Source organism: Lepidochelys kempii, chromosome 17 (genome assembly GCF_965140285.1).
Source record: "Lepidochelys kempii isolate rLepKem1 chromosome 17, rLepKem1.hap1, whole genome shotgun sequence".
In the NCBI taxonomy this organism is placed as follows: Eukaryota; Metazoa; Chordata; order Testudines; family Cheloniidae; genus Lepidochelys; species Lepidochelys kempii.
In genome coordinates this window covers 16,687,867-16,715,664 of record NC_136396.1, presented here as the reverse complement: position 1 = coordinate 16,715,664, position 27,798 = coordinate 16,687,867, and the positions used below count along the sequence as shown (strand labels likewise).

At 43.4% G+C, this 27,798-nt stretch overlaps 2 protein-coding genes across 2 annotated transcripts in view; both read left to right on the top strand.

Annotated features, from left to right (window-relative positions):
* Positions 1-1,148: 1,148 nt before the first annotated feature.
* On the top strand, positions 1,149-15,409 carry EIF4H (eukaryotic translation initiation factor 4H). The gene is made up of 7 exons (XM_073316201.2): positions 1,149-1,265; positions 8,170-8,354; positions 9,493-9,557; positions 9,672-9,771; positions 10,484-10,549; positions 12,999-13,160; positions 13,385-15,409. Exons 1-7 carry the CDS (start codon positions 1,210-1,212, stop codon positions 13,519-13,521), a joined length of 771 nt encoding a protein of 256 aa, XP_073172302.1. The 5' UTR covers positions 1,149-1,209; the 3' UTR covers positions 13,522-15,409.
* Positions 15,410-24,164: 8,755 nt separating this feature from the next.
* Positions 24,165-27,798, top strand: part of LAT2 (linker for activation of T cells family member 2) — a 32,989-nt gene continuing 29,355 nt past the window's right edge. Inside the window, exon 1 of the mRNA XM_073315094.2 lies at positions 24,165-24,338. Within this exon, the coding sequence (XP_073171195.2) occupies positions 24,191-24,338 (148 nt within the window). The 5' untranslated portion in view covers positions 24,165-24,190. The remainder of the gene's footprint in view (positions 24,339-27,798) is intronic.

The window sequence follows — 27,798 nt, the reverse complement described above, 5'->3', positions numbered from 1 at the left end:
ACATTCATATATTATTTTAAAATAGATTAAAAATCTTGTTATTTTAAACCAAATATCCTTTGTGTTCTTGATATCTTAGATCATTAAAAGTGAAAGCGTTTGTAACATCTAAGGCTTTTCACAATTTATGTTGTTTACCTCTACATTCCATTCAGGTTGCATGGCGAAAATGGACAGTGGTCAGGGTCTTTTTAAAGGCCATTCCATTTTCTAGTTCCTGTATATAATATGGTGTTGCAGCGTTTGTGTTGGAAGCAGTTCAAATCAACTGTTTTTATATTTAAAAAAAAATCAAAACCCATTTCTATGAATAATAGAGTTTGTAAAACTATTTTTTCTTTCCAAAACCTAAATGCTGTGGCCTTGTGCTGCCTGACAGCATTTCTTTAAAAGTACCTGACAGAGCACACCAATGTGCTTGCTATGAATTACACATTATTGGTTTCTACAAGTACATACCTGTGATAACAGCCTAGGGTGATCGGATAGCAAGCGTGAAAAATCAGGACAAGGAGTGGGGGATAAGAGGTACCTATGTAAGAAAAAGCCCCGAATATCGGGACTGGCTGTCCCTATAAAATCGTATCAGAGGGGTAGCTGTGTTAGTCTGTATCCAGACATCTGCATCTGAAGAAGTGGGTTTTTTACCCACCAAAGCTTATGCCCAAATAAAGCTGTTAGTCTTTAAGGCCTCACCGGACTCCTCGTTGTTCCTATAAAATCGGGACATCTGGTCACCCTATAACGGCCCGAGCCCTGGCAGTTCTGGCACAGGGTCTGATGACAAAGGCAGTAACCACCGCTCCTGGCCCACATACAAGCTGGAGGCCTGGGGGCGAGCACCCCAAGGCCCATACACAGACATGCGGCGTTAGCAGGCTGCATTGACCCCTATGGGGCACACAGCCTGGGAATTGGGGGAGGCAACACACTAGCCCCACTAGCTGGGGGAGGGGTGGCTGCGTTGGTCCCTGTGGTGCTAACACAAGCGGGGGGAGGGGCAGCAGCCCCATGTGCGTTGGGGATGTGTGTGGGGGGGGGGGGTGACTTTTTAGACAGGCAGCACAGCGGGCAGCTGCCGCAGAGCGGGGGTGGGATTTGGCGCAGGCAGCGGCGAGGGCAGCCCGGGCCGGGCCCCCTATATAAGTGGCGCGGGGTCCTACGGGCGCGGCCCTGTCACGCTCGCACGGGGTGGAGGCTGAGGCGGCGATGGCGGATTTTGATGCTTATGACGACCGGGCCTACAGCAGCTTCGGCGGAGGCCGGTGAGCGCAGGGGGCCGGGGCCCGGGCCCCGCGGGCGGAGCCCTCCCGGGGCGCGCGGGGAAAAGGGGCGGCGCTTCCCCGCCTTGGGGCCGGGATGGGGAAATGTTGGGACACCCCCTCTTTCCCCGGGCCAGGGCTGAGGGGAAGCGTTGGGGCCGGGACCGGCCCTGGCTGGGGGGCGAAACCGCCGGGCCGGCAGCGTTGGGGGCTGGGGGGCAGGAGGCCCAGGGCGCGGCGAGTTGCTGCGGGCCGGCGCCGTAGGGTCCCGGTGGGCTGGCGGGGCGGGGGGGACCCGATAGTCGGGCCCGGGAGGAGCTGGAAGGCGGAGCGCGGGGGGGCGACGCCCGGCCGGGGACGAGCCGGTGGTGGAGCCGGGAGGGGAGGGCGAGGTGCGTGTGGGGGGGGGGACTGCGCCTCGGGCGGGCGCGGGCGGGCCGGGAGGGAGGGAGGGTCTTGTGGGGCCTGAGTCGGGACGGTGCGGAGGGGGAGGAGCGTTGCGCTGCCTGCGGCGGGGAGAGAGTGGGGCGGCTTTGCGGCCTCGCCGCGGGGGGGGGGGGGGGGGGGGGCGGGCGCACGGATTACGTGTTGCCTGCTGAGATTTCGGGGCTTCAGGGCTCGGCAGTTGATTCCCGAGTCTGCGAGCCCTTTTGGGGGGGGGGGGGGGAGTTGCGTCAGTCAAAGCGTTGGGGCTGCAGGGTGACATTCGTGGTAAAGCTGTCTCGAGGGGCTGCCTTACTCCCCGGGAGTACCTTGTGCTCTGTCTCTGGATCTTCTCCAAGCCCTTCTGAGGGGTAACGGGTTCTTTCAGTTTGTCTGAAATAAAGTGGCTCTGTTGCCTTTAGGATAATAGCATAGTCTACTACTGCATACTGCAGGAGGAAGCAGGTGGCATTCCACTGTTGTGCAGCTTATTCAGGTCAGATGGTTTCATTAAAATGCATCTTGCTTAGGTTGGGCCACAGATGTGTATAAAAGAGTATTCCGATCTTATTTTGTAAAACAAAACTTAGTTAAAATATTTCAATCCTTGAGATGGCCATTTGGGTCAAAAATTGGGGATTGGTCCTGCTTTGAGCAGGGGGTTGGACTAGATGACCTCCTGAGGTCCCTTCCAACCCTGATATTCTATGATTCTAATACCATGTAATAAAACAGTTTAAAATATCAGATTTACTCTCCACTACACCTGTGTAGTTCTTTCCCTTCTGTCAGTGTCCACAGTGAAAATTGGCTAATTAGTTTCAATTTCTGGTTCCTGTGTCCTAGCACCTTGTCCAAATAATAAGCAATGCATAGTGTAGTAATAGAAACAGAAAGTCAAAACAAAACCCTGCAGCTGCTATTTAGAAATATTTAAGAGAATGTCTAGGTTTGTAAATTAAGCAAGCTAAACATTGTGCCTGATTGATCAAGTGTTCTTGTGTTTCTACACCAGTAATCTTTTGAAGGATGTATACAGCATCATCTTATTTGCAATTCCAGTACAATTGCAATACTTTTTAGCCCATGTTAGTTTAGAAGCTTATTTGACAATGACTTAAAATAAAACTCAGAATTTGTTGTATCATATCTTGCCACTACCAGTTAATGATATAACCTTGTTAAACATCCAAAGGTTCTGTAGAAAACTCATGAAATGAAAATGAAGTTAAAACAACTTCACTGTTCGTCTTTCTCAGATGTTTCAAATAGTGTTCAGATGGCTGAAATACGGTAAGCATAATAATCAGATAAGCACAAAATTGGAGGGAAGGAGTCATATGAAATACACAAGAGGAGTTCACGGGCTATGTTAATATAAACATAGGGCCATGCACTCCTGTGGTTCTCTAGAGACAGGACAAGTTTCTTGCCTAAAAAAATGAAAATCTAGATTAGATTTAACAAACGAAGGGACAGTCTGTATCTCTTAAGCAAAGGACAGCTTAGTCTGCTTAGACACTTTTTCATATGAAGCTGGAATATAAAAACATACCTGGAAGATCAGTAAATAAATCTTTGGTTGAGGGAATACATTACTTTTTCTTTAATACAGCCTTGTTTTTGTGCCTGAAACATTGAACTCTCAATTTAGTAAAGTTTTGTAAATGGTTGTGCTACTTTAAAACATTTCTTCATCTCTTTAATTGTGCCTAATTGAGAGCTTTTACTAGTTTCCCAGTGAAAATGGCTGTTTAGTCACTGCTGACTCATAAGGCTTTGACATCATGAATATGATGAGCATGAACATACCAGGTCACTGTACCCCTTACTCCAGTCTCCCTTGCGTTTTTGTTTTAATAGAAACAAAGGATTAATGGAAATGAAGTTAAATCTTATTCTGTGCAATTCGAGTTTCTTAAATTCAGAAATTATGTCTTGTACCGTTCTACCCATTTTATAAAATAGCATATATAAAATTGTTGTAGAAACTTTTCAGAATTATCAGTTGAAACATAATAGCTACTGTATTGATAAGGTATATCCAAAATCATATGTGGTTGACCTAGAGCAGAGTTTCTCAAACTGGGGGGGGTGGGGCGGCGCGCAGAAGGTATTCTGGGCAGGCTCTGTTTGAATCAATGCCTTATTGTTTTTAATATTTAGTGAGAATTGCGTGTTCATTTTTTTATCAGTATATGTACTTGTGTGGCACGGCGAGGGCATAAACTATTACAGACACGAAGGAGGGATGTGATCAAATAAGTGTGAAAATCACTGACTTAGAGGGAGAGCATTGTTCACCTAATACCAAATAGAGATCTGAAACCTGATTCTCAAGTACAGATTATTAGATGGTAAAATTCTCTCATATAAGGCAAATAAATCCTTCTGACATTTTACTTTCATCAGTAGAGGTAGGCAGCTGGTATTCTGAGACCACTGCCTCTCCTGGTGACAAGTACTGTTTTACTGTCTGTGTTCTGTCCCTTACAGTTGCATCCATCTACAATTTCTTGTCTTATACTTAGATTGTAAATTGTTCTGGAGCAGGATCTTTTTTACTTCAGAGCCTAGAACAATGGCACTTTGGTCCGTCACTGGGAAGTCTAGATATGACTGCAATACAGATAAATAAACTTTGTCATGTCACATCATGGCAAGTTGGCAGTCTCTACAGCCTAGTACAGTGGTCACGAACCAGTCGATCGCGAACAACTGGTTGATCTTGGAGCCTCTGCCAGGTGATCGCAATCTCCGGCCGCTAAAAGTCCGGTGGCGCAGCGGGGCTAAGGCAGGCTGCCTGCCTGCCCTGGCTTCATGCCACTCCCAGAAGCGGCTGGCATGTCTCTGCGGCCCCTGGCACTGCCCTACACACACGCACTCACACACCCCATCACTGACTCCGCAGCTTCCATGGGCCGGGAACTGTGGCCCATGGGAGCTGCGTGGGCGGCACTTGCAGCCCTGTGGAAGGATGGTCCCCTGGGGCTGCAAAGACATGCCAGCTGCTTCTGGGAGCGACATGAGGCCAGGGCAGGCAGGGAGCCTGCATTAGCTCCACTGCACCACCGACCGGGAGCCGCCTGTGGTAAGCGCCTCCTAGATGGAGCCTGCACCCCGCGCCCCCTCCTGCACCCCAATCCCCTACCCCAGCCTGGAGCCACCTCCTGCACCCAAACTCCCTCCGAGAGCCTGCACCCCTCACCCCCTCTTATACCCCAGCACTCTTCTCCAGCCCAGAGTTTGCACCCCTAGCCGCCTCCTGCACCCCAACCACCTGCCCCAGGCTGAGCCCAGAGCTCCCTCCCACACTCCGAACCCCTCAGCCCCAGTCCAGAGCCTGCACCCCATCCCACATGTCATCCTCCTGTCCTAGCCCAATGAAAGTGAGTGAGGGTGGGGAAGAGAAAGCGACAGAGGGAGGGCGGGGGACAGCAGTGATCAGAGTTGGGCCTTGGGGAAGGGGCCGGGCCATGAGGAAGGGGCGGGGTAGATCCTGGGTTGATCTTAAATTTAAAAAGTGATCTTGTGCGTAAAAAGGTTGGAGACGACCTGTCCAGTGGAAGCAGGTTGTTACAAATTCCTGCGAAGGACACCATGTTTTAACGGTATTGCCAATTGTAAGCGTTGGAAGTAAATCACTCTTTTCTTTTGTAGCCTATCTTAGTTCATTTGCATAGTTCACTTGTATAGGGTGAAATAGGTCAGTGAGGTGGCAAATAGAACATACATGGTGAAACTTCAAATACAAGCTTGTAGTTTTTGAACAAATATAAGCTCTATTACTACCAACTTCAAATAGGGTGGGCAGCAGTGTGCAAACATTTTTATTTATAGAGATGAAATCAAGGGAGAACTTGACGGTGACTTGGCAACTGGAAGCCAGTGCCAGTTTGACAAGCAGACTACACATGTAGCAGCAGACATCTGAGCAAAGGACAACGTTCGAAAGAATCCAGTAACTTGATGTGGAGGTAGAAAGAACACTGCTGGAACAGCACTTGTTTATACTTTCATTTAAACTGTGTTCTTGTTTCAGGAATCGTGTAGTAAAAAAATATTGAAATTCCAAATCTTGAATGCCAGTAAATTGAGAACACCATTTGAAAATCTAGTATTCTTTGCTTATTCCCTCTGCCTTTCCCTCTTTCCCAAATTCATTTTTGGGAAATGGCCAATATGGTTTGGCGTACCTTTACTCCTACAGTGAGACCGATCAATTTGTAGCCTGTACACTGCTCTCTGATAAACATCACTAAAGAGAAAAGTCTTGAGCAATCTCCATGCTATTGATTCTTTCCATCACCTGTAGCTTTCCCCTGCAAGAACTGTTGTCTTAATACTGCCTAGAAAATAACAATTTTGACATTAGGTCACCGTTAGGCCATCATGCTAAACCCTATTTATGATCTCAGTGAGTTTATTGGGCGGTTGCAGAGTAAACTTGTAATATTAGGTGGCTGTTTTATGTCTTTATAGCTTCCGGACAGAGAAATGCAGTTGACTTGACAAAAAGTTTAGTAGAGCCAAGTTCTAAACAGCTGTGGAGGAAAGTTTGTTTTCTAAGAACCTGATATTAAAATTGTTTTCTTACAGGTAGTTTGAATGGATGTTTCTCCAATCTCCAGTCCTGTCTACCTTAAGGAAATTCAGACTGGTGTAACTGCCCACAGTGCAACCCCCAATGTAGATGAGCTTCACCAGTGCAAAGGGGATCTCACACTGGTACAGCTTAATCTAGTAACATACTGGAATTAACAGTCAAAATTTCAGTAGCCTAGAAATGATAGGTAAGGGGTAGTTGAGTTGATCTATTGGTCTAAGGTTGGGATTTTCAAAGGCGCATAAGGGAGCTGAGTACCCACATCTGTTGACTTTGAGTGCCTAAGGGAATTAGGTGCCTTTGAAAACCTCACTCTTAATTAAGCTTTCAACTACACTCTATATTCAGAACATAACTGACTCCTGTAAGTCTTGTATTTGACAGTACAGGGGCAAACTGCTATAATCAAAGATGCAGTGTCTCCCCTCAGTTTTCAGCCATTGCTTGATTTTCCTTGATTACTGCGTATTCCTTTGAGTATTTAATTTTCTTTGACAGCAGCAGGTGCTTGTGATATCCCAGGTGCATCTTGTTCTGACCTTTGAAAAATAACCTTAAACAGTTTAAAAAACAAAACCAAGACCATACTGCAAAAACTTAAAGATGCTAAAATGAAGGTGTAAGTGTCAAAGATGTCCACCCCAGTAAGCACTAATCTGAACCCTTTGGGCATTCTCTGTGGAAGTCAGATAGACTTCCCCTCACCAGTATTGCCTCTTTTTTTATATATCCATGCGCAGAATGGATTTTGTTATGTGCACCAATATGAAGGTGATGTGTGACACAGTGGTGCACATAACAAAATTCATGTGGTGGGGGTGGGGCCGAAGGGTTTGGAGTGTGGGAGGGGGCTATGGGCTGGGGCAGAAGGTTGGGGTGAGGGCTGTGGGGTGGGGCTGGAGATGAGGGGATTGGGGTGCGGGAGGGGGCTATGGGCTAGGGCAGAGGGTTGGGGGATGAGGGCTAGGGTTGGGGGATGAGGGCTCTGTGGTGGGGCTGAGGATGAGGAGTTCGGGGTGCGGGAGGGGGCTCAGGGCTAAGGCAGAGGGTTGGAGGATGAGGGCTCCAGCTGGGGGTGCGGGCTCTGGGGTGGGGCTGAGGACGAGGAGTTCGGGGTGCAGGAGGGGGATCAGGGCTGGAGCAGAGGGTTTGGGGATGAGGGCTCCGGCTGGGGGTTCGGGCTCTGGGGTGGGGCTGAGGACGAGGAGTTCGGGGTGCGGGAGGGGGATCAGGGCTGGAGCAGAGGGTTGGGATGGGGCATGCATGCTATGTGATGAGGCTGGGGATGAGGGGTTTGGGGTGCAGTCTGCACAGGGTTGCAGAGGGGAGAGAGGACCCCCCCAGCTCCTCTCTTGCTGCAGCAGCTCGGGGCCGAGTGAGAGATGCCTTTCCCCGGCTGGGCTGCGGCAGCTCTGGTGGGCCTGGGGCAGGCCGAGGGAGGGCCGTCTCTCCTGGCCTGCCTGCTCAGCCTGTTGCACAGCCATGCAGCTTACAGGGAACATAGCCCTCTACCCCCTAAAAGTGTTCCCTCCCTTCTGCTCAGTTTTGAAGTGTACTGGTGGGCAGTGTCCATAAGCTTGCACTGTAGTTCTTGGGGTAGATTTCATTCCCCATGGCTATTATTGGTTTGACGTTAATGTATTTGAGCTAACCAGTGTTTCTTACACTAAAGTGATGACTTTTCATGTCTCTTGGGAAATTCATGTTTAATATTACCTAACCTTTTGAAAGAAATAGAAAGGAACAAATGTTTTAAGAGCTGGGATCATCTCAATGACTAAAAACTACAAGTCAAACAATAATTAGAATGTAACTACTACTGCTTAACCACCCTGGAAGTTGTCCAAGTGTCAGTTGTAATTCTGTGTTTCTCATTAGGTCTCGTGGTGGTGCTGGCCCTGGTTCTCGTAAACAGAAAGATCTGCCGACAGAACCCCCTTTCACAGCATATGTGGGAAATCTACCCTTCAACACTGTTCAAGGAGACATAGATGCAATCTTTAAGGATCTCAGTGTAAGGAGTGTACGACTAGTCAGAGACAAAGAAACAGACAAATTTAAAGGTGGGCACTTGTGTGATTTTTTTTTTTTTCTTACATAGCTACAGATGGTTAGTAAAGGGTGGTGAGACTCATTAGGTTTGCAGAGATGCTTTATCTTTGAGGGTTCTAATCCGTATTTTTAAAGTAAATAATCTGACAAATTTGAATGAATCTTCTCATGCATGCTGATAACTTTCTGTGGACCTATTGGCATCTTGACGTGAATATGAATCAAATGAACACAACCTCTCTCAAATGAATAACAGAGAGAGACAGGAACTTCATTTGCAGAAAACTGAAGTGATATGGTCCAGAAGAGTAAATGTTTCTGCTGCCCAACACAAGGGACTTTAGAACTTGGATTATTCTCATGGATTTCCCTTGCAAACTTTTTCAGACTGTGCATATTTTTAACAAGTTGTGCAACTGACAGTCTTCTGAGAACAGAACTGAGACTTCTGCAATATTTAAGTACCATGAAACCTAGACAAATTCTACTGATCCTCAGTCCTTAGATCAACTCAGTTTCTTGCTCCTAGGAAAACTTGAATGGGTTTCAATTCTAGTTACTACAGGAAAAGGATGAACTGCAGAAGGGGGTTGCATTTCATGAGGACAACCAGCTTTAAAAAAAAAAAAGATTCTGGCACCCCTGTTTCACCACTAAGCTATTGGCATCTTTCTCCCTCAACAGCTGCCAGAGTGGGTAGCCTGTATATAATCTAATGATGTTTGGAGCAGGAAGAGAGTTTGTAACTTCAGGAAGGAGAGGATTTCAAAAAACAGAATGGCAAGCAGAATGGTAGTGTTAAGGTGATGTTAAAATTAATTGGGTAATAGTGTTACTTTGGCATTTAAAATAATCAGGATTTCAGCCCAACAGATGCTGCAGTTAATCTTAGAAAATTTGGGTACAACTAATTGTTCACTCATTGATCTGGTTGAAAACTGTCTACTTAACTGTAAAATCTGAGAAATATTAAACTTAATCTATCATGAGAACCTGCAAAATTAAAAGCAAGTAGTCTGACATGTGCATGCCATCTATTAGTTATATACAGCAGAATTACTCTTCATATCCCTGCTCCTCACCTTTCTAGGTATTGATGTGTGTTCCCACTGCTGAAGCTCTTCTATTAATTTCTAATTTTTCGTACAGGATTTTGTTATGTAGAATTTGATGAGGTGGAATCACTTAAGGAAGCCTTGACATTTGATGGTGCAGTAAGTATAACTCCATTTATGTTCCTAAATGTAAAGACAGGCAGAATGTTAGAGTTCTTTGACAATCCAATTTGGCAAATTCTTAAGAGGACTCTCCCCTCTTCTTTTCAATAGCTCTTGAATGACCGACCACTCCGAGTGGACATAGCAGAGGGCAGAAAACAAGACAAAGGTGGCTTTGGCTTCAGAAAAGGTGCCGGGCCTGATGACAGAGGTGACTTTCTCTTACTTAGATGGCAGTTTTAAAATGTGTTCAGGTTTTTATTATAGCTGTATAGTGACCATGTAGGGTGAAAACTACCTGACATCTGAAGAGCAGGCATATGGATAAATTTTCCACTCAAATTTAATGTAAAGTAGAAATGATGCATACTTCCGTTTAGCCCAGTCATTGCTGCTCCTTAGTTGTCTAGAGGAGTAAATAAACTTACTCGAGAACTGGATGCATTGTTGCTCCTGGCCCAGGAAGTGAAACCACAATCATTAGTCCAGCAGTCTGGTCGTCTTTGCTTTCTCATGGGATAAAAGATGAGCAGGCTAAGTCAGTTTGAGAAGGTATAGGCTTAATATGACATTCATCAAACATCCTGTGATAAATTTTGAGTTCTGACTTCCTTCACCACAGCTTCTCTGAGCTGGATATCTAAGGGAGAGTATTTTAAACATTTCTACCTAGTTGATTTTGCATTAGAGAGGCTTTGTCATCAGCCCTTCCTTAGTTCACTTGGAAAGCTCTCACTTTGGAAACTGTTTTTGTGTATATCTAATGGGAGTAGGCAGCATTGTGACCTCATTAAACTGTACAAGGGTTTTGCACCAGATTAATTTGGCAGTTTACGGACTAGAATTCAGATTTTTTTCCCCATTAATCATTCTTTTGCATAGCTTTAGAGCTGACCACAATTGTGACATGGTTTTCTTTCTAGGAATGGGAGGAGGTCCTCGAGAGTCAAGAGGAGGTGGATGGGAACCTAGAGATGACTTCAGTTCTGGTATCAGTGTATATATACTCTTACTGACAAACTCCTGCATTTCTTATGCTGCCTATTAATTGACATGCCTACTACATGGGTCCTGTAACTGGTGATTAAGTATCAAATTTATAGAAGTAATATTTGTAAACCAGTCTCACTTAGGCATCTGAGGTGAGTTATAGCAGAACTTTCCAGATGGAAGGTTTCCGTTGTCTTTGACAATAGCAAGGACAGGGAAGCTCGCAGGATGCATGGAGTAACATTAGTTCTGGAAAAGGCGATAAAATGATGCCTGTGGTTCAGTGTGAATCTGCAAAATAGATGCTTCCTTTAAAAACCTGATGATTGAGAACAGTTGGAGGGTTGCCCCATAATCTGTGACAAAAACAAACTCATCAGCAGAGTACACATCTGAATAGGAGCAGAAGTAGGTATTTCCTGTGCAGAAAATGATGCATTTAACTTTCACAAGATGCTTACAAGTTGATGTTTATTTTTGCTACAGGTGGGAGTATGGTCTCATCTTTTCTTTCAAATACATTGAACAATCATGATTTGCTTCTCCAACAGAGATTGTCAAGTCTGAATGATTAAAAATTGTTTTCCAGAATTTTCTACTTTTTTAATCTTTTATTTTTTTCTTTTTTTTGGTAATGTAGTTGCAAGTAGCTTCAGATTACAGCTTGTAAATAGCAGGTGACAATGGATGTATTTTTCATGTTGAAAAGTTGATAACTTTTCTTCATCCAGAAAACCCACCTACTTGCTTGGATGATATCATTTATAACCACCTGATAGCAGTTGATTGCCCTCTGAAATGGGTTGATGCATTGGATCCATTTTCTGGTGGGGAGATGTTATGTTGCAAAATGGACAGTTGTCAGTCCCTGCTTAGAATTGAATGGACATGCAAACTGCACAACCTGCTTCAGCTTCACCCTGGAGGAAATAATACTATTAGGAGCATGATATTGAGGGGAAGTAGGAGAGTCTTGTAATGCCACTGCTCATACAGTGTACTCTAGCTAGAGTTCTGATATCCAAGTCTTAGTCTTGTGCCTTTCACTAGTAATTTCCTTTTGAAAGAAATGGAATCTGTTCCAGCCAGTTAGATGTTGAATGGATGACCATTCACTGATAAAACCATCAACGCAATCAGAAGGTAGCCTATTCATGAAAGTACAGTTTACTTGCACTACTTGAATAAGCTGATCTGACAGAAATGCACAGCAAGTCTGATATCTAAGCATTTCATAATGCAGTTAATTTATTACAGTTTAAATGATACTCTTTCAAATGGTACTCTTCTGCACCCAAATACTTACGAGTCATTAAATAACTGTCACTGTAATTAGTTGTTACAGAACATCTGTCTCTTGGGGCACTACACTGGTCTGAAACTTGTCTTCCGTAAACCTTACTGCTATTTCTGCTCTGGTGAAGGGGACTACCCTATCATTCTAATTCAAGAGATTTAATAATAGGGGCAAAATAGCTTTCAATCCCAGGTAACGTCTGCAAGATCTCTTAATATGCTTCCAAATAAACTTTGATATTCTGATAGTTATGAAACACTGCATTGGGAGATATACTAAACTCCCTAATTCCTGATGAATCTGAGAGAACGCTCCACTGGTAACGTGGCAGAAGTATTTGCTACTACAAAAGGTGGTGTTTGTACAAGAATCCTTTTCTGATGTGATTTCCTCTTCTCCTGGTTCTCTCTACTGATCTCTTCTCTTTGATATAAAAATCACAGGGAGGTACTCTAAACCTCATCTTTAATGATCCAGTGATGTTTTTCCCCCAGTGCTGATTATTTATTTAGTTAGTTTCTTGAACTTTAGTCTTTGGAGACATGCAGTCACTTTCACACTATCAGTAGATTACTGTTGTCTGGCTTTGCTTTCATAGTACTAAATATAGGCTTCTCTGCTCCCTCATTCCTTTCTTCGTCGTACACAGCTTGTACATACTCCATGCAAAAGCTGCCTCCACTTCTGTGGCTAGCAAAGTCAAAGTGCTTCTAAACAGAAAGCCTGTGTTAGATCTGCTCAGTGATGTAATGTTCAGCCCTCTTCCCAGATTATAGTGGTTGTGATTTTAACAATACTTTCACTTGCTGTTAAGAACTCATGTCCAAAGCTCGCCTGATGTTTTGGTGAGCATGGTATATATATCTACGTGGGTAAATAGCCTCTGAGTCAAGATAACCACATGGTAATGTTACCAGTTCAAGTGGAAGTTTTAGGGTTTTTTTTCTAAAATTAGTTTTGGCTTCCTTCAGGTCTGTGAAGTGATCTTTGATTCTCAATGACAAGATGAATTGTCTTTTACATAAAATCACATTGCAGTATTTGTTCTAACTGCAGTGATAGTTACATAGCGATCAAGTCATCCAGATATGCATTAAGTTTGAAGGTATGACAAAAATTTGCTCTCAAAACTCAACATCTTCCTTCTTCAGGCTTCAAAGATGATGATTTCTTGGGAGGCCGGGATAGAGGAACTCGTCCTGGTGGAGATCGTCGAACAGGCGCCCCCCCAATGGGGGGTGGTGGGACTGGTCGCTTTAGAGATGGACCTCCCCTTCGTGGGACTTCCATGGACTTCAGAGAGCCAACAGAAGGTGGAAAACTTGTATATTTTGTACTAAGTATCTCCAGTAAAGCTAACCTTTAGCATTCACTCCAAATTTAAAGCTAGCACCCTAAACAGGCAATATTTTTATTCTTGTCCCCGAAGTAAACTGCATAGCTCTGCAAAAGTGATGCATATAATATAGCTGAGCATTTCAAAATTGTTGCTCAGCATTTCGTCCCTCTTTAACATCTTTAAATATTCTCTTTCCAGAGGAAAGAGCACAGCGGCCCCGACTTCAGCTCAAACCTCGAACAGTTGCTACTCCCCTCAATCAAGTAGCCAACCCTAACTCTGCTATCTTCGGTGGAGCCAAGCCCCGAGAGGAAACAGCAAAAGAGCAAGAATGAGCTTGGGGCTGAGGGAATGGGAGTGGAGGGGCTGGGGCGGGCAGGAGAATAAGCAAGACAGTACAGAGTGACTAGCTCTGCCGGAATGTCTACCCTGCAGTTACCATTCCTGCCATCTGATGCTTGTCTTCTTTGAAACCCAAAACACAGAGCTTGTGAATGCATGTCAGCTGTTAACAAGTGGTTTTTAGTACGTTCTTGGCTTTGCTGTATCTAGTGCCTGCTTTGTGCTAAGTTTTCCCTCCTCTGCTTTTCCTTCCAAGCAGCACACTGTTTCTAGCAGGTAAATCAGTGGCTGCTTCCACCATTGTGGCATCCTCTCTAGACTAAGGTGCTGCTTGCACTTTCTCTTTTCTGGGTTTGTTTTACTTTAGAAGCACAGGTTAGACTTAATTATTATCCATTATCATTTTCTTTTGACGTCCTCAGTGCTCCTTTTCTGATCTGCATGTTTTGTTCTGTATTGCTGTGGCTCTAAAGAGGTAAACTGAAGAGTCCTGGCAAGGTGAACAGAATCCGTAAGCTATACATCCCTGACTATGTAGAATTAGGTACCATATGCAATGATGAATAATAGGATTACCATATACAACAATAGAGCTCCATATAACTAAGAAAACAAATTAGATTCCTTTCCAACAGTAAGGAAAAATATCCCTTCTAGATAGAAGTAAAAGAGAAGAAAGGTCTCCATTGAAATATCTGTGTATAGTGCACAAGGAAATCCTCTGGGCTGACTATACCTTGTAATTGATTTCACCAAACCACTGTGGCTGTCGGTCTACGTGAACAAATAGAGCACTCATTTCAATAGGCATGCTAGATGGGAAGATGCTTCTGCCATTAGGTTTTGTAACATGCTGTCTACCTTTAGCTCCCCAATGGTAAATGCTACACTCTTTTGAACCTGCAGATTGGTGCTATAAAGCTGTGCATGTTCTAGCACATTACTGCTAGCTGGCTCTTTCTGCTTACTATTTCTTTAAGTTTTACATGGTTGGTAAATTTTTAAATGAAGTTTCTACAAATAAAGTTGACTTTTTATTTTTGTTTTGTTTAAGGAGTGTATAATTTGCCACTCTTTTTGCCTTCAGCCCCTATATATCTTTGCCCATTGGTGTAGAGCTGACAGATTAGTCTCTAAAATGAACAGGATTTAAATTCTTTACTTTCATTTAACTCCATAAATTCTGCTTTGTACTGCATAGAGATTCAGATAGATAGGTGGTAATAGCTGCATCTCTTTGAATATGAATTATTTTGTTACCAGTTTTGATGGAAGAGTGTGGGGAAGGACCTACTGAATAGTTGCAGTGTTATAAAAACTTTGAGCTGTAACACTCTATAAAAAATATTAAGTGAAGACTTATCCAGTGCATGAAAAGAACTCTTGGGTCCCAAACACCACTGCTGAGAATTTTCAGGTATCAAGCAACCAGTTTACCAGAGTACCTGCAAGAGGCCAAGAGTTTTGGAAGTACCAAATTCACTGATAGTACTGGATTTTTTCCTTACTGTTGCCTTGTTAACATCAGAGTCTCAGCAATTTACGGAACAATCCTTCTTTCCTTCCTTCTGTCTGTCACTTAATCTGCTTCTGAGATAAGAACCATTTGTCTAACACTAATACTTAATTTAAGACGAAGACATGCATTTGTGTGGTTGTATTCCAAACCAATAATAGCCAACGACTTATTTGCATCTTCAATGTGGAAAAGATTTTAAGAACAAACTCCCATATAAACTCACTTCTACTCAATAAAGTTGACTTTTAAATGTAAAAAAGGAATTCCAAACACTTAACACATTCTGCTTCATAACAGAAAGTAAATTTATGAATATGGTATTTTGTGATGATCTTTTAAATAAAAGAAAACATTAAGTAATATTTAATGCTCCTCTTTATTTCTGAGTCTGCTACAGTTTTTTAGCCCTCTGCAATATTGCATTTAATTCTAAAGTTTTGGTCAGTCCATTTAAAATAGGGAAGCTATCAGATTAGATGTTCATGCACAATGGGGTGTATCTTATAGTAGCAAAGGAACATTTTAAGTGGAGAGAGAGTGTTTAATAAAGCATTGGGAGCTTATAAGAATGGCATAAAACTGATCAATTAGTTTGTAAATACAGTAAAAATACTTGTGTTTAAGGTCATTTTGAATAAAACAATCCTAATTTTCTTTCTCTGCCTTGGGCTGCTTGACAGATGCAGAAGTGAAAGCTGCAGTTCTTCTAAAAGTTTGTCTCTTGGTTTTATTCATTTTAAATTAGAAGTTTAGTTCTGCTCCTCTTGCAGAGCATTTTATTAAAGTGGAACAAGTTAACAGCCTTAAGTGAACAGATCTCTGAACTGTTTCTAGAATTTATCTTACCTGATAGGACACACAGGTCTTCTCACACAGGTCAGTACTCCATTGGGAGGTCTTTTTCTCTCTGCAGTGAGATATAAGGTAGCTGGGCAAGACTTGGGAAACTGCTTATAAGCTTAAGCAGCCTTGGGCGTGATGGCTTCCTCATAAAGAAGCCTGTTCTGTAACATGACATTTTTTAAATGAAAAATGTATGTGCTTGTTTTTATGGGGTAGTTTGCATTGTTCTAACATTGCAATAGGTTTTCTTGGAGACTGGTTAAAAATACAGAAGCATTTCAAATACATATCTTTAGCAGAAAGTGGGAAACATGAGAGACTTGGTGTTCTGAGAATCCTAGTAGCATAACTGAAACCCGCAGTAGGAGTTGAAGTTCTTAGGTGCCTGTGAAAACAAGGATTTACTGTACTTTTAAGGCTTTTTTGTGTGGGAAATCTGGAAATATTACATAAGAGCATCTAAATTGTACTGAAAAATACCATTCTGTTTTATTTTACACTTCGCATGGGCTTTTTAAACTAAGTACAATGTACTAATCACATTAAGTTGAACGCAACCTGTTTTTCTGAGACTGCAAATAGTCCCTCTTCACCAATGGATCTGTGCTAGTGTTCTTTTAATGCATATTTCTGAGACACAAGATTCCTTCGGTGCAGCTTGTAACAGCATTGTAAAAATACACATTAGTCTCGGAGATAAACTTGATACTTGGTTTCTCCGAGTGTCCAGGCTTACTACTCCTCTGCTCTGTAATTCAAGAGGCAGGATGAACCTGTCAGTCACCAGGCAGGGGATTTGAGGTCTTCAACCTAGTGAAATATTCTTCAGAATTGGAAGTAAACTTCAATGTTGGAAAACTAGAATACATTAAATATCTCCTAACTAAACATTACGGAAACATAATTTATGACTGAAACTAAATTTAAATATCCTGCTGTTGGGCTGGATCACAGTGACAAACCTGAATATCCAGATAAATCAGGTATCAAATGTATCTTCTGATGCAGGCCCACCAGTCGTCGTCCTGGGGTTTAACAGCATGCATCCCATGGCATGGACTGAGCTTAACTAAGTTCTCCTTTTCTTTTTACAAAAGGAGAAACCATCAGTTTGTTCTACTTGGTGATTACTGACTTATCACAGGACATGGTGTCCTTTCAAGGCCACATTTGCCAGGTCCTGGACATCCAGCTTTTTGTGTCTTGCTGGTGTTTTAGTGTGCTGGAGATAACATGCCTTTCATTTGTTAGCTAACTGTAGGTAGTGGTGGTGCACCAGGGTAGTTTTATGAAGAATATTTGTGTATATGTTCAGCTAATGTAGAATTAAGTATAATTTTGGTGGTACCCAAAAGCATTCAGTTGGTCTCAGCTTTTGAGATTTAAATTCTGAATATAAAGTACTAATGTTTGTATTTAATTCTTAGAAATTTCCTTTGTGTACTTGGACACCAGATTACTTTTCACTCTTAAGACCGCTAAATTTGCAGTGATTTGTAGTAATCAACCTCTTATCAGCTGGTGGCTAAATCCCACACATTACATACCATTTACCCAGGGTTATAGGGACTCAAAGATCTGTATTTTACTCCAGATGACTGAAAGCCTCTGTATTTTGTACCACCTTACATTGTCCTTTCTGGCTAGTGATAATTGGCTCCACATGACAAACTACATGTTCAGCAGCTTATTTTTAAAGCAAAGTACTTCCATAGGCAGAGGACTTGAGCTGGGAGAGGCATTTGAAACAATGTAGAAGTATACACTGACTCTCACATCAGCAGTAATTTAATCCTTTAACACTAGGAGCTTGACAAGGCCTGGCTTATATGTAGTAATATTGCTGTCCTTACAACAATACTCCAGGTCTTTCTAATTGGCCTTGGTATTCTGTTCCCCCATGGTTCTTGTACCTTGCTATACTTGCGTTGCTTAGAATTGTCCCACTCATAAAGGGCCAGGCACTGCATTTCTGTTGTCTTCCCAAAACTGTTGATTTAAAGAGGAAGTATATGGGTTTATAAGGAATGCAGTACTGGTCCCAGTGTTGTATATGATCATGGTGTAATCAATTGTCAGTGGGTCTAAACTAGTGGTCCCTGAACTTTTCAGGGTCACAACCCCTTTGCCCTGTCTGCACAGCTTGCGTGCCGCCCCCCCCTCCCCAAGAGTCAGGGCTGAGAGTGGGGCTGCAGCTCCAGCAGGGGGTCAGGGGCTGAGGCTGGGGGTCCTCTGTGCGTCCCACAATTTGGAGAATTCTAGTCTAAACTGTAGACTATTAACAAAAAAGAAAAATTTCAATTTTACACACAGATATTTACATAAGCCCATATGTCTAAAGTGTTTGAGGGATACGTTGACTTTTATGCAGCCAGGTCCACTCACCTTCTGTTAACACTGCATTCTCAGCTGCAAGTTAAAACTTGTAATATTGGCTTCCCTGGTACTTTTGTTCTACTCCAAGCAAAACAATCTCCGTGGGCTTGAGGAGTTAGTTTTAAGCCCTGTTAAAGAAACATATGTGCTACTTGGAAACCCACAAGCTCTTACGTAAGACTTTAGGGTTGGTGTTTAATTTTGCTATCTTTGCCACATGTAGTAATGTCAAGTTGTTTCTACCTACTGGTTTTCAGCCAGGTTAGTGTCCAGAGTGGTATCTGAGACTGGATGACTTGTGCACACCTTGCTCCCAAGAGCTGCCTCTTTATTCTAAATTTAACCAAAATCAGTAAGTATTTCTATAAATTCCTGCAATAATATCTCTACTGTAACAAATGTGTAACTTGTATTGCTGTAAACAATCAAATAAAGCATTCTACCCTTGGTAGGGTTGTGTTCCAATTTAGAAATGATTGTCTTGACCATAAAAAGTGAACACTAGCATGAGAATACCCTTTGCCAGATTCATCCTGACATTAAGTGGTGTACAGTAGCCTTTGTAAGTATAAGGTGGAAGGTTAAAATTATGTGCCAGGATAAATTTTCATGTCAAATTGCTACTCAGCTCCTATAAAGGCCTGCTACAGTCTTTATTTTGTACTTAGGTCTTCTTTCCACTGGGTGGTAGCATAGCATACATCTTCAGCCACTTTCAGTTACAGCCACGGTAAGGTCAGACCTATAGCATTAAGGCAGTGAGAAGGGTGGACTGGGAAATGTTCTCTCTTCTTTAGCTGAGGCCTGTGCAGTTGTAACCTCTGTTCCAAGCTAATTGTGCTAGAGACTTTGATCTGTCATTCCTCTTTCTATATGGCATATTAGGGGTGTCGGCCAACCTTCCAAGGCAAGGTGGTTGCAAATTAAAATCCTTCACACTTGAATCATTTAGCTCTCCCACCCCATAGAGGGTGCATTTTCAATGGCCCAAATACAAGTTGGGTGCCTACGTCCGATGAGTGCCTCTAGAAGTCTCCCCACGTCAATAGTTTCTTAGAATACAGAGGTGATGTGAACTGGTACGTGGAGCACTGTGTACAAGGCAGCAGTGGCCCAAAGGAGCAACCTGTATAAACTTGCCTAGAAAAACCTGAAACGGATACGTTTTTAAAAGCGTAATGGAGTCTCAGCTGGCATCTGACGCTGGGTCTACGGTGTGAGGAGGGCTGTGCTTCCTAGCTCAAATAGACCTGACTTGCTCTAGCTTTCAGCGAGCTCGCCCACGACAACAAGAAGTGTTGCTGCGGTAGCATGAGGCCTGGCGAGCCGCAGCACAGGCTAGCCACCCTGAGAACAAACCCATCCGGATACCGTGGGTACACGCTTTGGGCTGCTAACCTGTGCCGCTGCTCGCCACCGACCCTTCTACTGGGGCTGGCTACCCACTTTTGACTTGAGAGGTAGCGTAAGTAGATCTGCTTGAGCTGGGAATCACACCCTCAGCTTCGAGTATAAACGTAGCTGAAGTAATTTATTGCCACAGGTGACAGCATGCGGCTAAATCACCCCTCCTTTGTACCCGTAACTCAAATCAGTGGGACTGTGAGTGTGTGAGAGAGAGAGAAGGGGGGGAAAAAAAAAACTAACTGGTCTTGCAGCTTCAAATATCACCAGAGAATAACCATTCACGAACTTCCTCTCAGGCAGGAAGAAGGCTGCCAGCCCTCCCCAAACCTTGTCTTGTATTACAAAGACTGGAGTATTCAGCTAGCTTCTCTCCTGCTTTGAGTGTGTGCTCTGTCCTGATGAGTAGGATATTTGAACAAGCCAAGGCCTCATCTTTCCTATTCCCTTATTGCAGCCAGGCTGTCATCTCATTTCCAGTTGCTTTTAAAGGCACCTGGGTTCTTCACAAGTCAAAGTCCAAATGGCTAGAAGTAGCTGAACACTAATGCTCAAATAAATTTTAGTCTCTAAGGTGCCACAAGTACTCCTTTTCTTTTTGCAGATACAGACTAACATGGCTGCTACTCTGAAACCTGAACACTAGAGGAGACAGCATCTTGGAACCTTCCAACTGTGCAAACTAGCCTCTTAGGTGCAGCTGTCATGGTTGGTAAATAGTCTGCTTTTATACCTGACCCTACTGTTGAAATAATTAAGTTAGTTAGAAATTAAGAAAATGGCTCAGTATTTAAAACTAAAAGCAGTGTAGCAAGGGAAAAGTCTACCTGTAGTACTGGGGGAAATGCATGCCACTTGAATCCAGCAAGTGTCTGTTTCACCACGGAACCTTCTGTTGTCATTTACTTCTGGGTAGTGTGGTTGTAAAACATTGGCATTCCATTGCAATGGCATTTCAAACCTATGCTATCCACCTGAAAATGGCCACACAAGCTGCAAACTAGTGGAAAAGGGGGATGCTGGTATAAAGAACACCTACATCATGACCACAGAAGGGTGTGCCAACTACCAAAAAGAAGAAGAAAAAAGTCATCTCTCCTTGTCACGTACAGTCATAATGTGAATGGAGCAACAAATGGAATTAAACACTTCTGCTTTTAATATTGAAGAAGACAGAAAACTAGCCATGATCTTCATTCTAATTATAGAACATATAGCTATTGGGTGACTACACTTGTAAAATAACTTCTTCACTTCTCTCCATTCAGTGTTTACCAGGCCTGTAATAATGGGGACTAGAAATAGGTTGTTTAAGATTAAATAGCAATGCACAGCTAATATTCTATATTTTTGAGAAAAATCGCTGGAAAACACCTAATAAACTGATCGATAGCTAAGTGCTCTGATTAAAATCCTTATTTTATTTTGGAAGAAAAATATCCAAAGTTCTAGCTGCCCTGCTATTACTCAAAACCACATCCAAAATTATGCACTAGGGTAAATAACCTCAGTTAGTATCTTAATGCCAACAGGCAGATCCACAGGGGTGCATAAGGGTCCCAGGGATCCCTGGGTTTGATAGTGAAGATTTCTGAAAGCCTATGTCACACTGATCATCATGACCTTTGCACAAGGTATATGTGGATTATATGTAAGGAGATCTGTAGATATATTGGAAATTATGTTTTTAAGGCCTTGTAGTTAAAGGCAGGTGACCTGTAGCATGCCTGGAGAGTCCTCCAGACAGAAGGTGAGATGCTTATATTCTTAGCTGATCATTGTGTATTGTGTGTCTTACACAGAAGTCTATTAGCTTAGTGAGTTAAATGAAGAGATGGTGACATTTCAGAAGAAATACGTAAACAGAGGAGGTACTCTGTTTTATAGAACAAGGGACTGGTCTAATATATCTAGGGGTGCAGAGAGACACCTGGGCATCCTTCTGGGAAGACAAGCTCCCGCCAGGCTTTGCCTTATGAAATAGGATAGCAGCCATCCTGGTTGAAAAATGCTGCAAGAAGGACTTTGGGTAAACAGTGCCTTATTAGACAAGAGGGGGCATCTTGTTAGTCAAGTTTAGGCACTAGAATGCATGTTGTGATTTGATTTTCTATGTAGCACTGTTTGCCAATGTTTGTTTGCTATCCTATAAATCTCTGTTCTTTTTAAATAAACGTATCCTTGCTTTCTCTGCAAACAAATCGAAGCATGGCATTAGGTGGAGCTGTGTTCAAAGGTGTAACTAAGCTGCGGTGATTGTTTCCTTGGGAACAGCGGGTCTGGTAATGCTGTGGGTATTTAGTGGACCGGGAGGTGGACTCTGCAGGGGGCCGCTGGGAGGACGCTGGAGTTGGAGTATGTCTGTCGCTAACGTGCATGAGGGATGGCAAAGCCCATGTGGGCTGAGGTCGGGGGGCTCGTGCTGCTTGTGGCTGGGAGAGTTGGAGCTGAGCCCCGGCAGGCACAGACAAGGCTCCCTCGCGCTAAGGACGGGTGGTAGTGAGGTGCCCCGGGTACCCTTGGGAAGGGTCACAGTACCATCCCCGTAATAGAACGGAGCATAATCAAATAATAAATAAGCAGACCGATGCTCCATTCCATGCCCTGCTCCTAGGGCGCTTTATCTACAAACATGCATACTGCTTCCAATGTAGCCTTCCACAAATCTGGATTTTGCATAGTAGCTATTTTGAAAGACATGGAAAAAAATTACTTTTCGTCCCAAGATCAGAGTTACATATAGACTTAAATATATTTGCACATGTACATACTGACAAAGTGGTAATGTTCTTAATGTTTTCTCTGAATGCTGTGTGTGCCTCAGTTTCCCCTATGCATTTCTTAAGTATCTAGGTGGTGTGATTGTTGCAGAGCCCTAGAGGACAGGTGTGATGCTGTCTGCATAGAGAATGGCCAACACCCTGTCTCCTGGCAACTGTTGGCCTGGGCCTCTCCCCTGCAAGGTGCAAACTGAAGGTGTTGGAGAACAAAGAGATCAGGTGGCCTCCTTGCCAGGGAAAGAGATAAAGGCCGGTGGAGGGAGTTTCAGTTTGGAGCTGGCTGGGAAGATGGGGTGGGGAGAAGGGGCAGAACCTGGGTCTGGGCTCCCCACCCCCCCCAAGATGGATCTGACTGAGGGGTCCTGTTTTCTGTACCTACAAGCTCTGTTTTAGACTGTGTTCCTGTTGTCCAATAAACCTTCTGTTTTACTGGCTGGCCGAGAGTCACGGTGAATTGCCGGAAGTGGGGGGTGCAGGGCCCTGACTCCCCCACACTCCATGACACATACACGTGTATTTGCTAATGTAGTTCTATTTTTTCTGATGTTAACCTGGCTAATGGCGTTCCTGACCCAAAACTGGGGAGCTGGTTCAATAAGGTATTGTGATAGAAAAATGCCACCTTCTGCTGAATGTGTGCACAAATCCCTGGAATGCATCCGATGAAGTGAGCTGTAGCTCACGAAAGCTTATGCTCAAATAAATTGGTTAGTCTCTAAGGTGGCACAAGTACTCCTTTTCTTTTTGCGAATACAGACTCACACGGCTGCTACTCTAAATCCCTGGTTGTTACAACAGATACTATGTGCCATTACTGTTCAATGTCAAGCTTAATAAACCCCTCCGTCTGCTGAAAAACATCCAGTAGGTGCGTAATTATTAAAGCACATATAATACAAACACAGCTGCATATTTGGGAGATACCGTACAGCAATGGAAGGTGCTTTACAACATGGTATATCCAGTGTGCATGGTTTTTGTGGGTTTTTATATTTATGCGCACACTTTGTTCCTGAAACACGAAAATCTGCTTTCTTGGAAAAGTTCTGAGCCACTAAGTAAATTCCCTGTCATAAGTCTATCCCCATTGCCATACCCATTCCCCATTAACCACTATCTTCAAAAAAACAAAAAACCCAGAACAATTCTTCAAGCATTGTAGAAAAGTTCAATGGAATAAACTATGACTGTGATCTAATTGCAGGCTTTCAATCTGGAAAGTGTGCTGAAGCTGGGAGGGAGGGATGTGGTAAAGGCACTAGAAGGCAACTTAGGTCTTGGGCAATTGTTCTGGGCCTCTGTATACCCATATGTAAAATGGGGATGACCGGTGGTTCTTTGAGGCAGGGACTGTCTCTTCCTATGTGTGTAAACAGCAGCCAGCAGGCTGGGGCCCTGAACTCAACTGGGGCTTCTAGATGCTATTTGTAATACGAATAATAACAATTGTAGTGAATTGTGTAGCTATTAATTCCTGGTACTGACTCGCTGACCGAGGAGTAATAATTTGCTGGCACTGATTTGTTTAGGAGCAAAAGACAATTTTTGCAGCACTATTTCAGTGTAGAAACAAGCTCTAGCAATAGGTGTATTTAGTGTGGTTTGTTTGAGTCTCTTCCCCCCACCGCCCAACAAAACCCAAAATGAACTGTTTGAGTGAGAGCCAGCTGAGATGAGTGTGTGTCAAAATGTGTGTTGATTTCTTTATCAGCCAAAGGGGGTTGTCCAGCACAGCAACGGATGTCGGGTTTAGTGATTCAGATGGTGACAGGAAACCAGAGACCTGCTTACAGTCCCCATGAGGAACCTGTTCCAGTATTGCTGGTTGCTTCCGTGAGGGGAGATAGAGAAGAATGGGGAAGCTGCAAAGAACTGGCTGATGCTACAGGTGAGATGGGTAGAGAAGGGGGTTTGGCTGGGAGTGGGTACGGCTTGCTCCAGAGTCCACTGCAGTCGGTGGGAGTCTTCCCATTGACTTCACTGAGCTTTGGATCGGCCCTAATTCAGCAATGATTTTGGGAGGGCATTTGGAGCTTTGGATTATCCGTGTCAAGAAGAACTGCATCTGGGCCACTGTCATTCTGTTGTGTGTCGCTCTATGTGGTGGGGGTTCAGGTGGAATGTACATAAATTAGCTGATGGGCCTCACCATGCAAAGAAGGTACCAAAATATATTTTCCCCTGCAGCATTTTACTCACACTAAGAGCCTGCTCCAAAGGCCATTAGACTCCTACCATAATGACAGGTTTCAGAGTAGCAGCCATGTTAGTCTGTATTCGCAAAAAGAAAAGGAGTACTTGTGGCACCTTAGAGACTAACCAATTTATTTGAGCATAAGCTTTGCATCCCATGAAGTGAGCTGTAGCTCACGAAAGCTTATGCTCAAATAAATTGGTTAGTCTCTAAGGTGCCACAAGTACTCCTTTTCTTTAGACTCCTACCGGCTCTTCCACTGCTTTTGAGTCAGACCGTAAAAGTGGTTTTACATCCCTTCCCTGTCTTCCTGCTGTTTGATCCTGGCTGTTTATTTTTATTATGCCCTTTATAATATAAAATCTGCAGTGAGCCCTAGGTTTTGCAGGATCCTGTGTATAAGTTATGTGCTAGGCTTATCTAGCTGTCCTCTCCAGCAATCGGGCCATAGCTTCCTGCGTACGACTGTTGACTTCAGGGCTCCAGCTGTCTGCCATGTTTCCCCCCCACAGAAGTCCAGCCCTATGAAAGCTCTGAGCTGTAATTACACTTACTGGGGTTTCCTCCTGTTTCATGGCTTGTGTGTGTTTGAATTTTCCTGCAATCGGATGCCTTGAAATATCTACCAGTTCTGGTTAGAAAAAAATAAAACCCTCTTCGTGCCAAGTCGTTCTTAAGATCAGGACCGGTGTAAAGTGTTCTTGAGATCTAGGTTCATTGAGCTATGCCCCAGGAGGTTAGCAAAATCTGGGATAATCAGAGAATTTTGTGACACATTCTCTGTCTCATAGAAGTTAATATGAGCGCATATATGGAATAAAATACTTCTATGTGCCATTCCGAACGCTGAGTCCCTCCCAGGAGCTGTGGTGAGGACTAACCATACAGCATGGCTTCAGTGTTGCCTGTGTCTTGACAAGTAATGGGTAGTTATCAGCTATTTTCTGATGTGAGTGCAATCTCCAATGCAGAAGGTGATAGACTTTTCCTTAGCATCTTCTGAGGCTGTCAACACACTTTACAAGATTCTAAGGAATTAACTAGTTGATAACTGGAGGCTCCTTGTCATTCTGTTTTATTTCACCTGCTGTCTGATTCCTTAACTCTTTCTATGCAGCTTCTACATTTGCTCTGTCCTTTGCTATGTCAATTTATTCTTGCTTGAACCATTCCACGACTCTGACATCCACAATATGTATTTGACATACAATGCTGGGTTCCTTTTGTGGGAAATTGTTCTAATTCTTTGAAACCACTTTGCAAACACTTGCTACCAGTGCCGTGCTTACTCTCGTCAACTTCACTGGGGTTAAACGACAGCAAACGCTCCTCAACAATCAGTTGCTTTCAGGATCAGGCCCTTTAGCCCTGATCCTTCAATGGGATCTAAGTGGGCAGAGGATGGTTCCCCATTGACTTTCGTGGGGCATTGTGATGGTGACAGGATTCACCTGCGCATTGCAGGATTGTGGCCTTGACATTGTAAATCTGAGATGAAGAGCCATTGTCTCCTCTTTATTTTGCCTAGCTCTGAATTTAATCCTGATGCTCAAAACATAAGATTAACAGATTGTAAAACTACAAGGGATCATTGTGATAATCTAGTTTGACCTCCTGTATTACACAGGCCCTAGGACTTCCTTGATTAATTCCTGCTTGTACTAGAGCATATTTTTTAGAAAAACCATCCCATCTTGATTTTAAAATTTCCGGTGATAGAGAATTCTTCACAACCCTCGGTAAATTGCTACAGTGAATAATTACCTCACTGTTACAAAGTTGCCCCTTTTTTCCTTTTTGTCTATCTTCACCTTTAAGCCATTGGATCTTGTTTATACTTACACCTTTGACTGCTAGATTGGGGACACAAAGCGTCATATGAATTCAGGCAGGGGGTTTTCCTGTATATTTCTACAAAGTTTACAATTTCAGGGCTTTTGTGCAAAATAAACTTTGCAGGATGAGCTAAGGTGTGTGGAGAGCTTTGAAAAGATAAAGGGCCACAAAAGCATTAACCTGTTGTGTTTCACCTGAATTGGTTACGTATCGGCATATAGATGGAGAGAGACAATGACGGTGGGCATATTGAACATACATCCAAATGGCGTGCAATGTCAGGAGCAGGTTATTTATTTCTTTGTACCCTTTGACATACGTGTAGATTCAGGCAGCTCTTTTTCCAAGAGGAGGTAGCATGGGTGGATTGGGAGGGTGGGGAGTGGTTGCCTACTTAAAAACACAAAACAAAACAGCAAATCACATGATTGTCATGCAATCCGTCAGAATCCGTTAGGTAAAAATCTGTGTGAAAGTAATAATGTACCAGTTCAAATGTTTATAGAATCATAAAAATGGAGGGTTGGAAGGGACTATTTATCTGTATTGTTCCATCTACAGCTAACATGTATCTATTCCTCTCTTGGCACAAAATACTTGGGTCTACTTGAACATCTGTCCAGGGCTATCTGGAAAACACGTGAGCAAAATGCAGCTCTAGTTTAAGTGGCTGCAACTCCTTTGGTTTCCATTTGGGAACTGTGAGCTGAATTTAGTCTGTTTTCCTTGACAGTGTTGCTATTTGTGTCACAGTAATGCCCAGAGGCGTCAGTCGGGATTGGGGCCCCCTTGTGTCGGGTGCTGCACAAATACACAGTAAGGCCTTATCTTTGCTGCTGAGACTTTCCCTAAAGCTCAAACTGATTTTAGAAGTGGTGTGGACGAAGTTCTGGCAGGCAGATCGCTTTCTGTAACTGGTTTGAAGGCTTAACTACAAACCGGTTATAAACACAGTTGCTGGAGCCTGGCCTATCCTAGGGCTTTGATAGTTTTTAAAATCGGTTAGAATTTTTGGGGAAATAGCTAGTATAGATGAGGGAAAAAGGGAAGGGTCTTTCTCTGGAACTATTAGAAGCTACTGAGTTGGCGTGAGTACTGCCTCTGTTTAGCAAGGATTTGTCTATGCTACAGGCTTCTGCCAGCATAGCTCTGTCAGTCAGGGGTGTGATCGCCGACCCACAGAGTGGTGCTGGCAGAAGTCTCCGGCATGGACAGTTACACCAGCAAACCAGTGCTTTTACCAGTGCCGTGTATTTCTGTCGGGGCGGGGTGATTTTACTATATCAGTACAAAGAGCGGTTCTCCTGGCATAGCTGCA

Bases quoted from the DNA above. Each gene is read 5' to 3' on its own strand.
- EIF4H (XM_073316201.2), top strand. From the start codon at position 1,210: ATGGCGGATTTTGATGCTTATGACGACCGGGCCTACAGCAGCTTCGGC. The intron at 1,266-8,169 runs GTGAGCGCAGGG...GTTTCTCATTAG, and splicing joins AGCAGCTTCGGCGGAGGCCG to GTCTCGTGGTGGTGCTGGCC. The intron at 13,161-13,384 runs GTGGAAAACTTG...TTCTCTTTCCAG, and splicing joins CTTCAGAGAGCCAACAGAAG to AGGAAAGAGCACAGCGGCCC.